This window comes from Anopheles coustani, chromosome 3, assembly GCF_943734705.1.
Source record: "Anopheles coustani chromosome 3, idAnoCousDA_361_x.2, whole genome shotgun sequence".
NCBI lineage: Eukaryota > Metazoa > Arthropoda > Insecta > Diptera > Culicidae > Anopheles > Anopheles coustani.
The window spans coordinates 71628875-71650623 of NC_071288.1; the positions used below are offsets into that span (position 1 = coordinate 71628875).

The 21749-nt window shown below is 44.1% G+C and overlaps 1 protein-coding gene across 1 annotated transcript in view; it reads right to left on the reverse strand.

Moving 5' to 3' along the window:
• Positions 1 to 3245: 3245 nt before the first annotated feature.
• Positions 3246 to 21749, reverse strand: part of LOC131267965 (cyclic AMP response element-binding protein A) — a 111984-nt gene continuing 93480 nt past the window's right edge. The window contains exons 3-6 of the mRNA XM_058270788.1: positions 4354 to 4982; positions 3752 to 4267; positions 3520 to 3663; positions 3246 to 3440 (exon numbers count right to left, since the gene is read on the reverse strand). Of these exons, the coding sequence (XP_058126771.1) occupies positions 3246 to 3440; positions 3520 to 3663; positions 3752 to 4267; positions 4354 to 4982 (1484 nt within the window). The remainder of the gene's footprint in view (positions 3441 to 3519; positions 3664 to 3751; positions 4268 to 4353; positions 4983 to 21749) is intronic.

Below are 21749 nucleotides of genomic sequence, written 5' to 3' on the forward strand. Positions count from 1 at the left end.
GTTTGGTCCCCGAAAGCACAGCTAAACTAAGATAATTGCACAGAGATGGTGAAAACATGCTTAACGACACGCGAAAAGAAAATTGCACTTGGAAAGAAGGTTAAAAGCAAAGCGCTGAGCAGCATCGATTGAGCCGAAGAATACACGAGGAATGAAAACTATACAAATAACAACACAAAACCTATTTATCAGTCATTGCATCCAACTTGCAATTGGCTTAACGTAAATGGAACAAGACAAGAAAACATCTTTAAAACAAATGCACAACTCAAATCAACCGCTAACAGGCGGTAGACAACCCTGAAGGGAAAACGCGGCCAGGAATTCATCCCCAAGGCACGGTTTTGCCAAACCTAAACCGAAACTACATTGAATACAGTTGCGCAAACTAAGTTTTGCATCGGCGAGCAAATCATTTAAACCTTGAATGTTTGAAGAATGATTTCACGCGAGCAAAGCGTTGCTAAGCCACTTTTTGAAACAACTCGTTAGCCTTCCAGCAAACTTACACTACCTTATCTACCTATCAGACGAAGCATTTCGCGACAAATGTGTACGTGGTTGTGTATTCCCCCCCACTTCCCATCCCTTCCAAAGGCTTATGCAAACAAAAAACCTACATAATTAAAATGGCAGAATTTGATTTTAACAATGTTGACCTAAACGATCAATATCCCAAAACATTTTGCTTACATTTTTCCCTCCTCACCTTTTTTACGTTAACCGACAAATGTTTATCGTGCTCAACTCCGGAATGGAACTTCATTTCCCTCAAACAATTGCATCCCCATGTTCTTAGTTGCCTAACGAAGTAGATTATAAGTTAACTTAATGGATGTTTTCCTTCATTTATACTATTTTAACCAATATTATCTAGCGAAATGTAATGATCAAATTATCATAACTCTATCATTAATAAACGCACTGTTTCTCCTAGTCTATCCATCAGGAAAGTGTTTTCAATGTACGGAGAAAATGATCCGAGGAGAGAAATCATCCGCAAACACGCCCTTCAAGCAGCATTCTTAAGTCGCCGATCGTCCTTCTAAACTATGGTTTCCCCCTCTATTTTTATAAATATATATGTATTTATCTGTCTTGCACATCAACTTTGTATAAGTTTTGTGTGTATAATTGTGTACGCCCTTAGCTAAAGCACTTATGTTACACTTAAGCTATCGTGTTTTTTTTTTCGTTAAGAAACATGCTTTATCGTGTTTGGTTGGCGAAGAAGAAAACAAAATTCTACAGCTAATTTGCCTACAATGCTTCACCTTCTAAATTTTGCACATGTTTATGTTAGTGTATAGTTTTCTTTTTAAATAAAACATTTGTCAGCCTGTGTTCATTGTTGTAAATATATATAGTCTACCGCTCTGGTTTCGATGCTGAAAAAGTATCGAATTAAAAGTGTCTCTACGTGGCCCTGCTGGTTTCTCGTTGTTTTAACTTCATCATTGTATATCATTTTGGCGATGGGAAAAAGGTCCTCTTCCTCACATTCATAAGCAGGAGTGGTTAAAGGTAGTTTTTCTTCTTCATAATTTTTAGCACCAAACCCTGCTACCCCGAGTGTGGTAAAACGTGTCTGCACTTGACCGGACGAGATGTAAGGAAACTAAACATTAGTAACAATCATAAAACAATATAAGTACGATTTTCTTACATCTCATTATCTCTGACATTGCTAGTCACTTCACCAGTCTGCCCATGTTTGTCCGTTTCGTTTGCGTAAAACAGTGTCGACAACTATTTTGGTTTCGTACACGTGTACTATGGTGGTGAACGGTATGTTTGTACAGGCGAAAATAGAACCACCATTCAATATTCAACTCAAAAAAAGAAGAAAGTATTTTGAATGTTTGGCGTAACCTCAAACAATTGTTTCCAAAGAAGAATGAAAGATGAAGTACTTGGTTTTTTTGGCGTGTAATATGGTACATTGTGCACGGATAGTTTTATGATTGGTAACCCCGTATTGGTGCACTGAGAGACTTATAATGTTTTGCTTCTCTAGCTCTCCGCTGAGACTTTGCAAACGATGCCATAGCTGCATAACGAACAATCAACAAGTAACTACAGTTAGACACTGCGGTTTCGCTTAACCGTCGCATTAAACCCGAATCAAACCCGAACTGTTGAAAAAGTTTCTTTCCATCCCTGCTTCTGTGTGCAGGGAAGAAAAATATCCTTATTTACAGATGTCTTAGAGGATCTCTCGGTTTCTGCAATTTCTTCATTACTTTTCGTCGATTATTACGATGATCAAACCAACGATAATTGAACGGTTTTTCAACTGTTTTCCATTCCCATGGTGCTTCTAGCGCCACCTAGTAGCGACTAGCGGAAACCGGCATCAATGAAAATATTTGGAAAACATATTTTTCCCTTGGAATACCGCAAGAATGAAAAAAGGTTTTCACAAACCTGCCGATGATGATCCAATAAATGCAATCTAACTTATAACTTGAAGCGAGGTAAGAAAATAAAATAAGCATTAAGCACAACAGGCATTTAATTGCTCCACGTGCTTAAACCTCGCCCACGGTCGGGAATTGGAGAGATTTTCCGGTTTCCGTTCGATGAAGAAACACACACGGACACTCTCTCAACACGGTACCTACAAAACAACAAGGCACACGCCGTCCCACTTCAAACATAGTTCCAGTGAACAAAGAACACTTTCTCCTTTTTACTTGTTTAGCTAAAAACCCTCCTGAACTTCTGGTTGTTGGTTCCAGAAACGCCACCTCAAATGGAAAACTTATCTAGTGAAACCTACTATGCTAACGTTTTGGAATGTTAACTTCGTTCAATGCTATTTGTTAGGGAATTGTCGCTCCAGTCTCGTGGTGTGACGTTTGCCACACCATCGTCCTTGCTATCGTTACTGTACTACTTACACGCTACGAAATAACAATCCGCCTTCCAATGCTCGTCATCCGGATGGTACTCTAGTACTCCTCTACCGAAACCGACTTCGAAGCGACTTTATGGTGCGTGTGTGGAAGACTACTTTCTTCTATCTATCTATCTATCGTCTGCCCTTGTCGACCTTCTTATCCTTATTGCACGAATCCCTCCCACCGAAAACCAAAAGTTCGATCGAGCCTCGGGTGTTCCGCCTCCAGCACATTTAGTCACTCCCCTGTCGCACATTTTGTTGTCTTCGGGACGTTAGCATATTTGTACATTGATTTGTGTTCCTTCCTCAGCGGTCGGCTCCGGGGTATGGGCCCGTGGCTTCACACCTTCCGGATGCCCTGTCGGCTGATGAGCTGCCGAAGCTTGGACAGCTCCGTCACCAGCGTCTGGTTGGACTCCTCGAGCGACTCGACCCTCTTCCGGTAGTCCGAATTCTCCGACACCAGAATCTCTACCCGGCGCTCGAGCTGGTCCATGTACTCCTTCTTCTTTCGCCTGCTCTCCTGGGCGGAGATCTGCAAAGAGGGAACCAGAACAGAGAGTGTCATAACGCTGCTCTACACTGGAGTGGGGAGTATGGATCCACGCGGGTACCTTGTTCTTGATTTTCCGCCGGATCTTCTTGAGCGACTTCTCCTCCGCCTTGGTCAACGGAAGCCGCGTCGGGATGGGGTAACCTTCCGCTAGCAGTGTTCGCTTTTCCTCCTCCGTCAGGATGAGCGTTCCCGTGGAACCCTTCTGTAAACATAAGAAAGTGTTTGTTAGATGGGTAATGTTCACTTGTCGTGTGTTGCGTTAGGGAGACACCACTGGAACCTACTCGTACCGGTTGACTACTGATGAGGGGCGTGTGTATCGGTTGCCTCGTGGAGGAGGACGATGTGGACGCCGACTGGGAGGGCGAGGAGGCAGCTGAGCTGTGACTAGCTGTGGATGCGGATTGGCGGGACGATGAGGTGGAGCTTCCGGACGCCGACTGCCCACCGGACGGTGTTAGCGAGGAGCTGGAGCTGGCATGCAGGGACGTTCGGCGACTCGAGGTAGTCGAGTTGGGGCCACTGGAACCACCACTCGAGCCCAGGTCGGTCGGCGGTGACATCGGTGACACGTGATGTTCGGGGCTCTGGTTGCCTTCCGACTCGTCGCTTGGCAGTGAGGAGGGCGGGGTCGGTGGTAGCCCGAAGCCGGACGACTGGGGTTCCATTTTGATGTTCAACTTCGACATGACGAGCTTCTGCTGCTGCGCGGCCTGAGACGACTGCTGCGGAATGCCGGTGGCGAGCATCACCTGCTGACTCTTGAGCAGACTTTGTGACGCCGATGACAGCTGGAGGGCTCCACTCTGGAAGAGGGGAGGAGGGAAGAACGGTAAGTAATCGAATCTCCGGAGAGTTCAGTCTCTTTTAGTGAGGTGCTTCCTTCGCTTACCTTGTGTTCGTTCACGAGATCCGAATGTGAGTAGGCGGCCATGTTGGCACCCAGGCTGGAGTGGTTGTATCCGTTCAGTAGGGATCCTCCGCCGCCCGACTCGCCTCCACCACCGGCGCCAATGGGGGACGAGGGGCAGCTCGAGCCAGGCGAGAGCGGTTCCTCCTTGACCGTCGTCTCGTCGATGTCGATGTCCGACGCGGACGTGGAGGAGGACGAGTCGTGGCAGGAGGACGCGGACGCGCCATGCATAAGGCCCGCCGCCCCGATGAACCCCTTCAGGCTGTCCTTGAAGCTGTTGAGGTTATGATTCACCGCCAGGTGATTGTTGTTATTGTTGCTAACGAGACTGTTGTGGCTTCCTGTCGTCGTCCCTCCGAACAACCCGATGCCGACTATCTGTTGCTGCTGCAACTGTTGCTGTGGGAGGTTGTTGCCGGTTGCGTGCACCAGCATTCCGGCACCATTGGCGAGCAGCGACATACCGGCGAACGTGGGTTTGCCTGCTTCCTTGCTCGCCATCAGGAGCGACGACGCGTTCTGGTGGGCGTTCTGGTGCCTGTGGATGATGTGGTGTTGTTTGCTGTTGCCATTCATGCTGATCGCCGGGTAGCATTCCTCCTCCATATCTGCTGAAGGGTGGTGAAGAGATAAAGAAACAAACAACCAGAGTATGATTAGAAAACTCGCCGAAACGAACGAAATAAAACAGGATTAAAAATAAAAACCAATCACTTCACGACGTCGAACGCTGTCAATCGGGGACGCAAATATCTTCGAACGATATAACAACAGTTCAAAAAAGCGAGGAAAATCCAAGAGGATGGGTTAAACAAATCACCGGCATCGTGCAAAAATGTCAGTTGCAGGGGGCCATCATCGGGAACACATACAGAGCGGCGGCGAGTCGCTTGTTTTGACAAGTGCGCCAGGGCGTTGTCTCGTTCCAAATCGTAGAATCTGTGTCTTCGAAGCGAAGTCGTCAAACGCCGAAGCCTCGCGCTCGGGATGGAAACATTGCGCGGACTTACGTAAGCGAACGTGAAGATGAAGAAGTGATTCGTTTGGGGGCAGAGGGGGAAGAAAAAAAAGGGACAAATTTCCCTTCTGCTTATCAAATCTGAGGGGGGAAACATAGTTAAAAATAAACAACGCCTGCAATGGAGCCTAAATCGAACCAGCTCTTCAAACAGCATCCCCAGGGAGTGTACATTTTCGGGCAAAATGGAGAGAGGAACATGGTTGTAGCATCGCTATATGCCATTGGCATGCAGCAGTGGCGCAATATTGGATTGACCTATATGACGATTCGGTTGCATATGATAACTCCCTGTGTGAAAAGTTGATTGTTTTGATGGATAAAATATAGGGGTCTTTGCTCGGACAGAGCCGATACCTTAATCCAAGGATCACCCTCGCTCGATGATCATAATTGCGCTGTTGAGGGCTCAGACGACTGTGATAAAATGGTAAAATCTGTCTAGTTTGGTTTTCTTACGATTTCAAGGAAAGACAACTGAAATAACAAATACACAAAAAATGAAAAGAAACTCCTGATAGGTTGTTTTTTACATTCAAACATACTTAAAACCGAAGAACATACTTAAGCCAAAAATGTCCATTACAGTGTTGATCGACTCGAACATTACAATAGACCACATAAACTTACTAATTAGAGAAAATAAGGTAAGTGCGGGAGTTTTAGTCCACTGGAAAGATCACACTGATTTCAAATAAAAAGGCACCCTAAACTTTTTTTAAGTGTTAATATCGGTTTCCTTCCTTCTTCTTGGCGTAACGACCTCTTGGTCATGCCTGCCCGTTAAGGGCTTACGAGACTTGTTTCCCTGTTGTACGTGGATAGTCAGTCCTCTCGTACAGGGGAGGGTCCGGTCTCGGTTGGGATTCGAACCCACGCCGTCGAGGTGGTGAGCCCCCTTCGCTCATGGGCCGATTTTCTAACCGGCGCTACCGCTCGGCTGTCGCGGACCCCCACCATATCGGTTTATTCTAGTTAATTGCCAAATTGGGAAGCGATTGTATCAGTATTTTTTTGAGAAAATCGTTAAAGCCAACGAAGCAGTCACTTTTTCAATTCATAATGCTGCAGATAGTTCGTCCACATTGAAATCGAAGACCATTGCTAAAAAATCGGAAGTAATGTTTTTCTTAAATTTTGAAGTTTTTAATAATTTTTAAAGAATTATTAATAAAACAAATTATACAATTTCGACAAAATTTTAAAATAATAATATAAAATATAGAATTTTTCGACAAAATTTTATACAAATTCGAGAAATACATTGACAGTTGATTGTCAGAGACGTTCTAGACGAAAATACTATCATCGTGAAAAAGGGGGTATTATAATATCAAATTCAGCATTTAATCTCACTTATTTAACAATGGTAACGGTTAATCAATTTTAAATCATCTTGAAGATCACCTGAATCATAAAATACGTAAAATAAGCAATGTTTGTACTTTTTATAAACATTGAGTTTAGACCAGTCGGTTGATCCTTGACATAAAATTAAGCACCAATCACTAGGCACACATTTCTCCCTAGAAAAGTATAAATAAGAGCGAAATAAACAAAATCTCTCTCTTGATCCTCGCACTTCGTTGTCACCGTTTGGGTAACTATTTGTCGCGTCCGAAACAACGATCCGAAATTTCGCGCTAGATCATTGGTGCCGTGACCAGGATGTTCACGAATTTTGGTGTGTTAAGTCTTCGTGAATATCAATCGTTGTTAAAAGCCACGCATAGGAAAGTGTAAAAAACTCTAACGGACCGCGCAACATCGCAACGTTAAATTCAAAATGACCGCCGATCCCATTACGTTTTCGTCGAGAATAGTTTTATGTTTCGTATCAATTACCCGTCACGAAAGATTCATTCGCGTCATTCAACAAGACCATGTTCTTGCTTAAGATTTTCGTTTTTTGAACGTCTCTGTGAAAAGTGCAAGAAGCTGCCGTAGGACAAGAAGCCCACTAACGAAGAAGTGGATAAAACACGCAAATTTTCGAGCTTTGTTTAATACGTAACTTTCTGCACAAGTCAAAACGAAGTCATTGGGACGTAGACGTGCAAGTTTAGACAAACTTCATGTTATCGAATTGTATCGGAAAACTACCCGCGAAAAGATCCTACTTCGTTATGTTATTTACTACCGCACTATTTATGATGCACCGCTGCGCACTCACATACACACGCAACACGTCACAACACTATCCCGATTCGTTCTCCACTGCAACGAAGCCAGCTGAGAGGAATAATCCGGCGATTAGTGTATGCGACCGCACGACAGATTTCGGAACATTCTCCACTGCATCGAAGCCAGCTGCGAGCAATGAACCGATCTGCAAAACTATCGACCAAGCGAACAATCTCGGAACTTTCTCCACTGCAACGAAGCCAGCTGCGAGAAGCGTACCGATCTGCAACGCTATCGATCACTCGGCAACTACTGGAATATTCTCCACTGCAATAACGGCAGCTGCGAGCAACAGACCAACAATTGTCACAAGCGAATTCACGGTTAAATTTACACACAATTACGCGGTACCTAAGATTAACGATCACACGGGTGGTTACGGGAACATTCCACACTTCAACGACGCAAGCTGTGAGCAATGAACCAGCGCATATTTTGTAAACACTAACTAACATACACACATTCACGGCAACGGACGAGCATCCTTATCGTGCTTTGTTGAACGGTGTATCGGAGATTGAACGGATGAGAAACAAACGTCCAGCGTCGATCGCGAACCGGTATCCGGAAGCATCGAAATCGACAGCGATCGTCGGCACGTCAGGCAATCCTACAAGGAAGATTCACGCGTTATAATAGCTGTACACCGCACAGGCGGATGCAAACCTTTTAAGAAAAAACGATACAGTATCATCGCTACGGGTGCGTTGGGATAGGCATCGTTCGCACTTCATCTACCCGTAGGCTCCACAAGTCCATGTACACTGTTATCGATCCAACGAGGTCACTTAGTATCTAAAAGAAATGCAGAGGAACACTATGAAGCATTGTTTTTACCAACGAAAACCTACCTCGATTCGGTTTGAACGAGCCAGCTATCGAATGTATGCTATCGAAGATCAATAACCATCCACGAGGTTTTTTGTTGACGTTACGTCAAGGGGGCGGAGGATGTTTGTACTTTTTATAAACATTGAGTTTAGACCAGTCGGTTGATCCTTGACATAAAATTAAGCACCAATCACTAGGCACACATTTCTCCCTAGAAAAGTATAAATAAGAGCGAAATAAACAAAATCTCTCTCTTGATCCTCGCACTTCGTTGTCACCGTTTGGGTAACTATTTGTCGCGTCCGAAACAACGATCCGAAATTTCGCGCTAGATCAAGCAATATTTAAGTAGGCCTCTGGTAACACAGGTGAGGTAAAATAGAGACAAAGTGGTAAAAAATAGTGACTGAAACTGAGTCCAAAAATAGAAAAGTTCCAGTAAAAGCATCAAATAAACTAAAAAATATGAATTTTATTACGTGCTACTTTTACCATACTGAGTTTATCGTTATATAGTCGATACAATAAGTGCAACGTTCTCTTTCGTGATGACCCTCCAACAAATGGGCCAAAACTGGATGCTTTACCCTAGATCAGTCATATCTTTTGAATCCTATTTGGATGTTTGACAGTTAAAAAGCAACAAAATAGCAAAATGTCACAATATTGCCAATAAATTCCTTAGCTTTTCCACTCCATGGTCTTCTCGTACAAAGTTGCAGCCAACCGGTAACTGCTAGCTATTTTGTAAATATCGGCAATACCTTCTCTTCTTCTCTCTCTCTCTCTTTCTCCCTCAAATCGGCTTCACACATCAATTGACCGATTAAGCACCGGCAAGCAAATATCATACACGATAATTAATGCGATCGGTCGTAAAAGTCAACCAGTATTTGCCTCCAAACGGCAAGCGCGCCACTAATGAGACGACGTGTCGCCTTACGGGAATCTCCGATGGCTTCTCCGATGGTCGAAAGTGAAGGAAGAAAAAAAGAAAAGAAATGCCGCCGGTTCCAAATGCCAACCAATCTTTCTTCGGGCCTGATCGGGGTCGAATCGTTATGATAGTTGAAATGCAGTGACGAGCTGGTTTGGGGATAAAAAAAAGCACTGCCGGCTCGCCAGGAATGTCAGCCCGATGAGAGATCACAAGGTACGCCAGCTGGTGACTTGAATTTTTCTTCCTTTTTTTGCAACCCCCTTCTCCCCTACCCTTGGATGGGCACAGGTGAAAATTATCTTCATCTAATTAATAACCATAATAAATCGCGGCGCAACGCGACCAATCGGTTCGGTCGGATCGGAAAAAAACCCGTTCCACTCGTAACCGGGCCTTGACGGGCTGGCACGGTATGCCCTTTTTCTTCCTGCCTCCCCGGAGTCTTATCTCGCGACCGTCTCGCTCTCCGGAAAATCTTAATTGAATGATTACAATACAAAGCCCAGACTGCTGGCAGACCGAGCGACTCCATTCGCAATGCTGATCGAGCCCATTTTCTCGATCGAGTCGAGATTGAAAGTTGTCGGTCCCGGTATGTCGCTCGGCCGACGACGACGACGACGGCTAATTGACAGCCTCTGCTGGCGCAACTCGGAGCGGTGGTAGGTCGCCATTTTCCGACGAAAAATGTTGTCAACGCGCGTGGCGTGTGCGTGCGGACGCCTTTCGCCTATCATAATCGGAAAAGCCACCCAGGGGTTGAGCAACCGGTGTTCGGGGGAAGGGTCAAGGAAAGAAAAGGGTTGACAATTTAACGCACTTTGTGTTTTACTTTCCAATCAATGTATTCTATAATTTCATCACTAAAACCCAAATATAATCCACCTCTATAAAAATTGTCTGTCTTAAAGAAGTTGGGGACCCCTGGATAGTGAGCACCCTTCGCCGGTATGAAGCGGAAATTCATTAAATTTTAATTGAAATAGTTGCGATTCCCCTAACCCAAGACAAGCCTAACCGAAGAAAGCGCGATCTTACGAGAGGAAATGGTGGCCGGGTCGTGAAACGTTGCGTCGAACCGCATCGAACCGAACCGCATCCGATGACATTCCGTCATCGGCGGGTGCAACGTGAACGATGCAATCAACCTCCCCCAGCCAATCGATCGATCGAGGAAAACCCTTTCCCGGCTGCGGCAACGCTCTGAAAAACCCCAAACCGTAATGCACAACCGCACGGAATGACGTAAACCGCACTGAGGTGACGTGCCTCGGATGGGAGTTGCCCGGCGTTGTTGGCTTTTTTACGCTCTTTTTCCTCGTTTGCTATTACACAGCTTCATCGCGAACGTCATAATCGTCAATTGTAACCCCACGATCGTTTGTGGATTGATGCGAGGATCGATCGGTTTGGCAATCGTCATTCCTGCGGTTCGACGGGCAAACGGTTCGTCTTTCCAGCGATTGGCGTAGGCGTGATTGATTCTTCAACTTCGGAACTCAAATGATGTGAGTTGAATTATTTTTCCAACGAATCACTCAGCTCATCTTATGTTCTCATCGTTTTACTCATCCCTCATTAACTTATAGATTGTGAAGTTGTCTTTGCATCAAAGATTGAAACATTTCATATTGAAAACTACGACAAAATTGTTGATTCCCTTTTTTGGCGGATCTATTTTCACGGCGATCGACAAAACGAGTCAGTCACCGCTGAGTGCGTCACTTAATTTCGATACTTTCCAACCGAACCGAACGTGGGGATTTATTTTAATTCAGCTGGCGTTACCGTTCCGGCTCGCGGCACAAATTGGGTGAAATTTGACAAAACCAAAAGGCCCCCTTGGGCAGGTGGTGGGATGGGGGGAAGGGAGTGAACACATTTCCGAAAACGTCTTTTTCCGATGCAACACAACACACTCAACGCCGTCAATTGGTCGGTGGAGAAATGAGGCTGAAGAAAGCTGGATGAAATAGTAAATTAAAACTAGTGCTACTTCCGTCGCATTGACAGATCGTCGTTCGATTGAAATTGTTTTCCACTTCTGGCGGTTGTTTTTTGGCTCTTGTGTTTTTGATGCAACGGGATTTTCAGGGTGGATTCTTCAAGGTTGAATAATTTAAATCGCCTGGTTGTAGAATCTGGTTCATTAAATACCCATTAAGGTCGTTAAAACGGTTTAAAGAGACGCGCTATATACTTTCAATAGAACGGAATTTCTAAATTTTGTTTTGCAAAACATTTAAACTTCATTCCTTAGATGCTATAATTTTTTTACATTTTAGAGACGAACATCTTGGAAACCGTAATTTATTTACGTATTTTACAGTAATGACACTCCTCCGGTATTAACATTTACGTTTTTATCAAGCTGAACATTTAATGTAAATGTTGTCCACAATGTAAAATTTAATAAAAAAAATATTTGTAAATCTTTGCAATTTCAATAAATAAGCAAACATTGGAAAGGACTAATAAGTAACTTCACCGGGAATTAAGAAGTAAAAAATATACAATAACTTATTGAAAATGTATGGATTACAGAGTAGGCGGTTGCAGATGTAAGGGATAAAATATATTTGAATATGAAAAATATATATGAAAAACGTACTTACTTATCGAATTTTCAATTCTTAATTCATCCATTCAATCCTAAGTATCGTCACTTTTTAACTCAATTCCTTTGATGCTATAAATTTCTTGCATTTTAGAGACGAACTTTTTGGAAAAGTACCTCATTCTGTTTGTTAAAATCTCCCTCTCTCTTTCTCTCTATCCCGCCGATTGCACGAAATGAACCGTAATGGAAAATGCGTGGTGAACCGAAACTGGAGGCGATCAAGAAAAGCGTTCCGATCGACCAGTTCGGTGCTTTCGTTTTCATGCAACCAACTCCACCCCAACACCACACGCAACAACCTTCTACCATAAAGTTTATGGCATCTCGCGGCCAACCGTTCGCCTGTTGCTTGGTGTTATTGTGTCTTGTTCCATTTGCCCATTGTTTGAACTCGGTCAGTTTAGCAGTTCGGAGGGAAGGAAGGTGAAGCGGAAAGAGGAAGCTGGGAGGAAAAAGGCCCCACACCAGGGGTGGCTATTTCCGGAGCCGGTGAAATCCGGGAGCCCGGTGTGTCGTTGCACGAGGTTCCGGAGTTCCATTCTCTTTTCCATTTCGGTGTATGCTTTCAATATTTTCCTCTTTTTTTTTTGTTGTATCTACAACCGTCTTGGTGGTGTTTGCGGGCGAGATGCTGTTGCACTTTCGCCTAGCGGTAGCCATTTTCACCACCGACATATAGATCGCTTCCTTCCTTCCCGCCTCCAACCACCATCAACCAGGGGATGAATTTTCATTGTACTTGTCGTTGCATCTAATCTTCAGCTTTTTAACTCATATTTTCTACCCCTTTCTTTTCGTTTGTTTGTTTTCTCTTTGTGTATCTGCATTTCTCTCTCTCTCTCTTGCTTTTGTTTTTCTTTTGTTGTGTTCTCCATTCCCTGCCCGGCATCGTTTTCTCACCCCCGATTGCGTCGGGGGTTTTTTTTGTGGTTGTGGCCGCAGCTCCAAAGTGTACAAAAAATAGGTAAAACACCCATTCGCTTCCACGTCGGAGTTAACTACCCTTTTTTGCCCATAAATCTTGGCACGTTCAATGAAACGGTACTGGAGGAATGCATTCCATTCTTTCACCCGGTTTTCTTTTCTCCTTCCTTTTTTTTTATTGATCCCAATCACCTGAAACTGGTTGAGCGAATTGTTGTGGTTTACCGGATGGTGGTGGTGTTGGGGGAAATTTTCCATTTTCTCGTTCTCTTTCGTTTCTTCGTGATCTCTGTTGCGTAATTTATAAGATAATATTCTTGTGCACAACATATTTAAACGTTACAAGCAAAGCCTAAGCATTTCCACCGGTTTGCAACATTGTACAAACTCGCGAAATGCATTGGCATTCGCAACCGGAAGCGGCAATAAATACTTCAAATGCCACACCGGGTAGGAAACGAGGAAAAGAGTCGATGAAGCCGGTACTCGCGTGCGCTCCATCCAATTGTGCGATAAATAAAAACATTAAAAAAAGTGAATCGCAATTCCCGGCACAAACCTGCCCTCGGAAAATATAGGACATCTGACAAGCGCCGATGTCGATGAAGATAGACTGTTTTCTTCTCCTCCACCGTCGCGATGCAATTTGCAATCGAAAGTGAGATTTATCGAGCCGAAGCCCCACAAAAGCGGCGAGCAAAAGAGTGATGGATTAACGATCAATTCCCGCGTTCGGGAAAGTAGCCCTCACCCCCTCCGCTTTCCAGGGCACCCGGGATTCCGGGAGGAAAAACACTCGACGGCAAAAAAAAGGGTTGCTGCAGATGCAAGCTGCTGAAACTGATGCAACGCGCTCCGACCCTCGGGGTTGGATTGGTGTGCGGTTTGCGTTCGGTTGAGAATTTCATAATCTCAACGGTGGAGAGGTTGCTGTTTCCGCGTTTCCATCAACGCGGGGAACCACGGAGCAAACGTGATGGAAGTGACAAACGCGAGTGGATGCGATATAAATCATACATTGAAGCCGCGGCTGTACAATTATTGTCGCTTTTCCATTGCCAACACCGCGTTGCAGCTACCACACTCCGGATAGCCATATGTATTTTGTTTCAACTCCTATCGTCTCCAAACCCGGCCCAGAGGATGCTACAGTTGATTGATCGTATCACGCGCGTGAGCTAATAGTAACCGGGAGAAAATAATGATACACATGGTGATGCCTTTAGATTTTTCCAACTAACGTTTTTCACTACGCGATCGACAAAGCAAACTCCACCGGACCAGGGGTGGGGGGAGTCGGGGAAAAACTAATCAAACATTTGCCGCTCGATTCCAGAAGGTGCTGCTGTGAACAGAAGGTTGTGTACAGCATGGTTTGTCTAAATATATTCAGTCGGCTTCCGATTTGTTTGTTGAACCGTTCCTGTCACAAACAAGTTTTCTCGGGCAAGACAAGGTTGAAGAACGAGAATTATGTCATAAAGCTAGAAAATATTCAGCTGAAGCACAAGAAAACTTAATAATTCACCTTATAGAACAGAGAACAAACAATCTCAAATCGAGAAGATTTATGCTTCAAGGCCTGGATAGCATTCCAAACCCCGACCCACGCATTTGCCTTAACATCGCAAAGATCAAACCATTCATCAGTGACTAGCCAGTGTGGTTTCTTGGCTCTCTCAATCATAATTCATTGCCTTCGCTGGCAAAGACTACAACAACGCGTGTGGTAAATGTTGCTCCAAGTGGCCCGTGGGATGTTCGCACAGTTCTTCGGCGTCGGTTGATCATTAAATCCAATCGAAAGATGTACACGGGGCGAGTGAAGACACTGGAACGATCTGGTCGGTGACATTTTTATGTTCTTAATTGGTTGTAAACACGTGCTAAAAGTCCCACCCGAGTAAGATATGCTTGAATGAAACGGTTGAAATAGTAAAGACCATCCCATTTGGGTTTATTTTAGCAGATGGAACGCTTGTACCGGGTATTATCTACGAGTGTACTACCTTCAATCGGTGGAAAAGAATTACCATTTAAAAAACCCATCCTCCTTCACCAACCCATTCTAATAAACAACGCAATTCATTTCAATTTTTCGCCGTGATGTGCTCCTAAACCGTTCGCTATGACTCAATCCGAACCGAAGGGTTCGTCGTCTGGGCCCGATGAAGTTACCTTGCCTCCGGGGGGAGTATGCGAGCGCAAGCGACGAACCTGCGCGCACGAATTGGCGCGCAATCGCGATCACGATTCGCAAAAACCTTCCGAAGAGCGTGCGACGAGATTCCGATCGTAGATCAGATAGCACTCGTAGCAATCGGTTTTGGAGAGGAGAAAAAGAGGTTTGCCTACGAACCGCCGATCGAAACGAGCGCACGCGAGGAAAAGCCATTCCGAGAGATCGCTCGCGCTGAAATGGATCCTCCATCCGTCGGCAGTGGAGTCGGAGTGGTTGTGCCATTTGTTCAATGAATGAAATTTCATTCAGCATCACTCGAAGCGACCTCGAGAACGACGTTCGTGCACCGGGCGGGGAAAACCCACCGGTTAAATGTGTCGGCCTCCGGGAGAGTGGAGTGAAATAGATGCGATGTAGGCGCAAAGACACTGGGTGTTCTCAGGGTGTGGGAAAAGGCAATCCGCGCGGGCCACGGGATGAAAACGAATACCTGGGAAGAAAGCGCAGAAATTATGTCAATTGTTTTTTCAAGCGCAACAGCCATCAACCGTCGTTCGCCCCATCGTCTTTGTCATCGTCGTCGTCAAAGTGAATGGCGTTAGTTTCGTGTTTACTATTACTTCCACCGGGGAGAGCTTTCTCCCATCGAACCCGGTAAAAGCGTAAGAGCGGCTTGGGAAACGATCCAGGTGCTGCAATATTTGGCTAGACGTTGCTTAAACCCTTCGGGCAAGAGATTTCTACGTTTCGGTTCTACGTGAAAAGTGTGTGTACGGTGAGAAGTACAGAATGTAAGCGTCACGGGAGACGACAAACCGTGCCGAGGGGCACGAAAGTCAAAGTAAAGAATAGTTAAAAATAATATCTTCTCAAGCAGAGGCCAAGAAGGCGGTGCCATCAGGTAATCTAGGAGCGGGAGAAGAAAGAAACTTGTTCTTCCCGCACATCAACACTAGCCAACCAACGATTCAAAAGAGAAAAGCCTCACTTTATGAGCAAGAAGAATGGAAGTGAATTGAATTTCCCAATTGACTGTCACTTTGGAAACATTAAAGGAAGCGAGAGAACAAAGAAACATTAAAAAGCGGCTCGAGATGTGTAAAGTTCATTAAAAGAAGCATTATTTTACAACTAAAACAAAAGAGAGAACCAATTCGAAAGACAATTAACAAACAAATAAACAAACAAACAAACAAAATTAATATAAATAATGAAATAAAATCATTAAAAAAACAATTATCCAAAGGAATGTTAAAATCACTTGAAATAAAATAGTTCTTCAATCACACCGCAAATACCGGCTAAACCAAAAGAACAGTAAAACGTTCAAGCACGCCCTAACGCAAGGCTAATGATCGTTGCATAACTGTACTACCTTTTTCGCCCAGTTCAGGCCATTCCTCTCCAGTGGACTCCTCCATAAAATGCGGAAATGGCCCGAAAGAAGTAAACCCACAACACAATCAAACGGCGAAAAAAAAGCCGATCAGCATAAAGATTCGCAATAAAACTGTCAATTGAGCGAACCGTTGCTCTAAATGTGTTTCTTCGGGGGGCAACAAAACGACGGCCCAATGGGTGGAATCTTCGAAAAGTATCGCCAAAAACCGATCGGCTATCAACGCGCGCTGATCGGTTGATCGCATGTGGGGAGGTTTTTTTGTTTTTTTGTCGCTTCTAGTTGTTTTTCTTTCTTTTGTAGATTGCTTTCAACTTTTATTGCTGCCCGCCAAAACATTTTCAAGCTTTCTGCATTTTAAAAGTTCACATCAAATGCCGCTTCTGCAACATTGGTCAAGGGCTCTTTGGTTTAGGGGGGAAAAGGGACGCCTGAGAGGGGGGGACGGTACAGAAGAGAGCATTCGAAATCTCAAAAAGCTACGCTCAACTTCATTAACATATTTGCCAAGCCATTAAAATATCCGGTTCTGGCAGCGGCGAACGGCAAACAAATGGGAAATAATTTTTTTGTTAATACCCACGTGAGCTATACAAAACAAAACAAGAAAATGGAGAGAAAAAAAAACAACTTGGGCAAACCAAAACCATTACGCAAAACGAACGGATTTTGGGCAAGAAGAAAATATTCCAACCCCGTGATAAGAACGTTGGGGAGAGGCTGAGGGTTGGCGGGAAGGAAGAAAAAATAATACAATTTACATTGCGTTCACCGACAGCAAGTGGACAAATTTCGCTGGCGAGGAAACAAGTTTTACTTGTCTGTTCTTTTGTCGGCCGAACCAGCGAAAAGCAGCTCCGCACTAAGGTCAGCATAATTCGAGCATGTGACAGGGTAAACCCTCCCTGCGCGAGGGCAGCGGGATGGGGGGTGGCGTGGAACAAATTCGCGAATAAGTTATGCAATCTCGTCGAAAATTTTATTGTTTTCACTTTTGGCTTCGGGGTGATTGGACGGGTTTCGCGTCTTGGCCAGAACTCGCTTTTTTAATTGCAGTGGCGTTATGTGGGGCCACATGAACAAACAGCAGCAAAAAAACAATTGCAGAAAAGAATAAAACGTCAGTAAACTGCATAACCGCGCACAGCAAAAGGCGGTTCACGCATCGATGCAAATCGGTTTCACATTTTGCACCGTTTCGAGCATTTTGTCGTATGTCTTCTTGTTGCTTGCAGCCAGCTTGGGTTTTCCTCGTTCTGCTTTGAGGGATTAACGCGTTCATTTTACTTTGCACAACATTTGTGGAATGTGTCAAATTGACATATTTTTTTAACAACATTATACAAGCCCTTCTAGTGTTATGAACTGATGATCTGTAGCTGAAAAATGCTTAATACTAGTAAGAAAAATCAGCAGACACATTTAACCTCTACGCGTCATCACTTACAAAATTTTAAAATTATTTCACATATCTTAAATGGATTGTAATCAAGCACAAACCATATAAAAAACAGGATAGTAAATGAAAAGCTTGTAAATATAAATTTAAAATAGGATAGGCTTAGAATTAGCAAACAAAAAATAGCCAAAAACACACTTTATAGCAAAACGATAGTATACTATACAATTGAAAAATACAAAAAAAAAGTTAAAAAAAAGAAACAATAAACTAAACTAAACAAAACGAACCACAAAGTTACTATGGCACAAATCACAGCAATGGCAATAATGATGTGTGTATGAAGAAACAAATAACACCTGGTTAAAATATGTCTTATCAAAGTCATAAACAATTCCACGCTACTTCCAGCTGATGCGTGCCTGGAAAAAAGAAAAACACACCAGAAAAAGCTGCATCGTGATAAGTGGCGGGGTGAAATTTGACACAAGTCTTCCGCTGATAGTTTGTCACCCGATTGTTCACGACTTATTTTGGAACCGGTGTTGAGCTTATTTTTCCCTTTTTTCATACAAAAGAAGACAATTTGTGTGCAAAACCGAAAACAGAAACAACTCTGATTTAAAAATGTTCAAAAATGTTCGAAAATCCCCCTAGAGGGATGGGAAATGAGACACCCGGCTGGGAGAAGACGCTTCAACACATTGTAGCGGTATTTAGTCACTCGGCCCCATTATTGGCCCACATAGAGGCCAAAGGCCCGCCGCCTCCGCCACCACCCTCCCAACCGAAGAGGATGCAAAGAGCCCGAAAAGCGGCAATTCGATGTGAAACGGATCACGAAATGGACGATCACACCTCGGATGTGGGATTCCGAGCACGTGTTATCGGCCTTTTTCTTCTTCTTCTTGTTTTCCCCATGCTCATACCCAACCCGCCAAAGCGGAATGTTAAGACTCATTGATCAACGATGTTGCACCCGGAGTTGATGATGATGATGATGATGGGTAGCGGAGAGTTATGGGATGGTTCGCTACTTCCGGATCGATGTTCGGACGTGCTGGCGAGCTTTCTTCGTCCGCCTCGGGTTCCCAGCACAACAGTTAATCGCGATGTAATGTGCGGAAAATAAATCTCGTTTGGTGTGAAAATGGCCTTATAAACTGTTTAACTGTTCGTTGCGGGAAGATTGCACAAAACGTTACCCTAAATGTTTCTTAGTGGCGAAGCAGATGGGTTAGTCTTACAGCGTAATTGATTGTTTTAAAAGCCACACATTGCCTGCAATAGTGTTAATGATTTTTTTTTGTTTAAGAGGGTTAAAACGCCCGCTAAACAGAAACAAAAACACCTTCAGGTAAATAATCTCCCGATCGTTAATCCATTCCCATTCCACGTATCGTTTGTTCCTCTCAGCCGACATTTCTCACGTTCCGATGTCGAACAAGTTTAGCAACTATTATGACATTTACTGACAACTTTCGCACCGAAAACCGTGCGCCTCGGTGACATTTCAACCGTCGTTCTTTTGGGAGTTGCCTAAGGGGAAGGAGTCGCAAAATGGGAAAGAACTAGAAACAACCAGTTAAGTGTTGAGAGAAGCGATACAACTCGAGCACGCGATATATCTTACTTTGTGGTTTTTTGATTTCTTTCTTCTTCTGATCGATTTTGTTTCGATGATCAAAAGTCACGAGAGAAAGAGAGGGAAGGAGGTCGGCAGGGAACGGGTACAAATTTGTCACACTGATCACGTCCGGAGCGCGAATGGATATATTGACCGGGTGAGCTGCCCGGGAAAGCAAGCTTTCGGATCGAATCCGTGCACCGGAGAGCAGAAAGCGAGGCTGGCTCTTATTTTCAGCCGTTTTTCCTTCTTTTTCCCCCTTTCAGGCGACCTTCCACACGTCTCCAGTCCTTTGGAGTCGGACCCACGGACCCCAGGTGTACTCGATTGTCGATCGCGCTGGCCGATTGCCGGTTTAAATGACTCAATCTTAGTCATCGACAACTTCTGGAAGTCGGCGCGAGTCCCAGCAGCGTGCCATTCGTCAAACTGGAGACGGGTTTGTCGACCCTTTCGCCGATCGATCGAAGGCGCATTAGTTTACTCGGTTTATCTTACCCATTATGACTCTGTTAAGCTTGGAGCGGTGAGTCATCCGAGGCGTAAAGAGTAAAATATGGCAGAGCTATATCTGGGACAGAAGCCAAGGACAAGCAGAGCGACGTCACCTGGGAAACGCTCGTTGCCAAAACACTGCAGAAATCGATCGGCGAAGAGCCTGGAGATGATCTCGTGCTGCTGATAGATACTCCCACGATCGATGCTGGCATGTCTGGCGCCCTCCGGGAAGGTTCCCAGGAGTTCACAACTCCACGAAACGGGCCCTTTACCGTATGGAGCACGGCACATCGTGATGATCGTTCTGCACGCGGATCCATGTTCCAAACCGATTTCAAAAGCCGATCAAAACCGCATTCAATTAACATCTCCTCGCAACAGTCTCTGGTGAAGCCGCACTAAATGTTTCGGCAAGTCCCGATTGAACGTGATCCAGCAGTCGATTCAGCACATCATACACATGGAGCAACATTGTTGCCAACGATCGTGTCTCCGTTCGGATGACGAAGATCTGGCCAAGATGGAAGCCGCTTAATATCCCAACACCTATAGGTTTGATCCAATGCTCCACGCGAAACTCTGGTTTTGCCGCAAAAAGAAAGTAACGAGTGTCTTAAAAGGTACTTCGCTCCCTCTACCGGCCGAACGTCGGAGGGGGTCTACGACAGACGCGGCGATATGTCGCTACACGAACGTTATTAACCCCGGTGTGTGCCGGGAACGACTTTACTGGCTATTAAATAATTGTAATCGCACTGCGTCTAACGATTACTTGATGCTATTTAACGGTTTGCTTACGCGGTGGCTAACGAATGAAAGGTAATAAATAGGCGATCTCACATACTCAGGATCTCCCCCGAGGTGTGGGTATAGGAGAGCCGAGGGATTTGAAAGAAATGGAACAGTTTCATTTCGCCCATGGTAATCGCACTGTGGGAGAAATCAATACAAACAGATAGTTGAATTTAACACTAGAATACATTACTTTGGAATCTTGCGATAATGGTTTTAGCGGCCATTTTGATCGCTCTTTTTAAGACGCTTTAACTTCTCTATTTTTAAAGATTTTTTAATCCATAAACGGTTACTTTAAGTACATTTTTTAGCTATCAATTGACGCTTTAAAAAATTTTATGCAACTCTTCATCATTTTGCTAGCTTGGTGTAAAGCAAAAATGGACGATGTGAAGAATGATGAAGAAGTGTATCAAAAAACTAAAAAAGTCGAAACTACCTAAAATCTGCAAATATACTAAAAAGCAGCTGTTTGTCGATTCATCCTAAACAGAGAAGCCAAAGCGTTTTAAAAAGAACGAACAATATGCCCGCAAAAAAAATGATAGGGGTTGTCAACTTGGTTCTCAAAACTAGTCATGCAGAAAAACTGTAATTTTAGTTTTAGATGTAGCTTTGGATTTTACAAAGTCTTGATTATTTCATAAACTATTTAGCCATTTTCGAGATATTAAAATAAAAAATAGAGTTACGGTTAAGTAAACCGCTGTTTGGGTTCTAGTGTCAAGGCATAGTCGGTGAATTTAAAAAAAATTACCAATATCAATCAGACACAAGAACACAAAATAATTGCAAATGTAAGCTTTGGCATTCATGAATAATTGCAACAGCGATGTTTTGAAGCGAGTTTAGGTTTGTTTTGATCGGGAGATCTAATTGACGTCAGGGTGCTGACCACGCGACCTCCATCCGCACGTGTGTGGTGTGTATACTCAGGTGCATATTTTGAGCGGCCGAT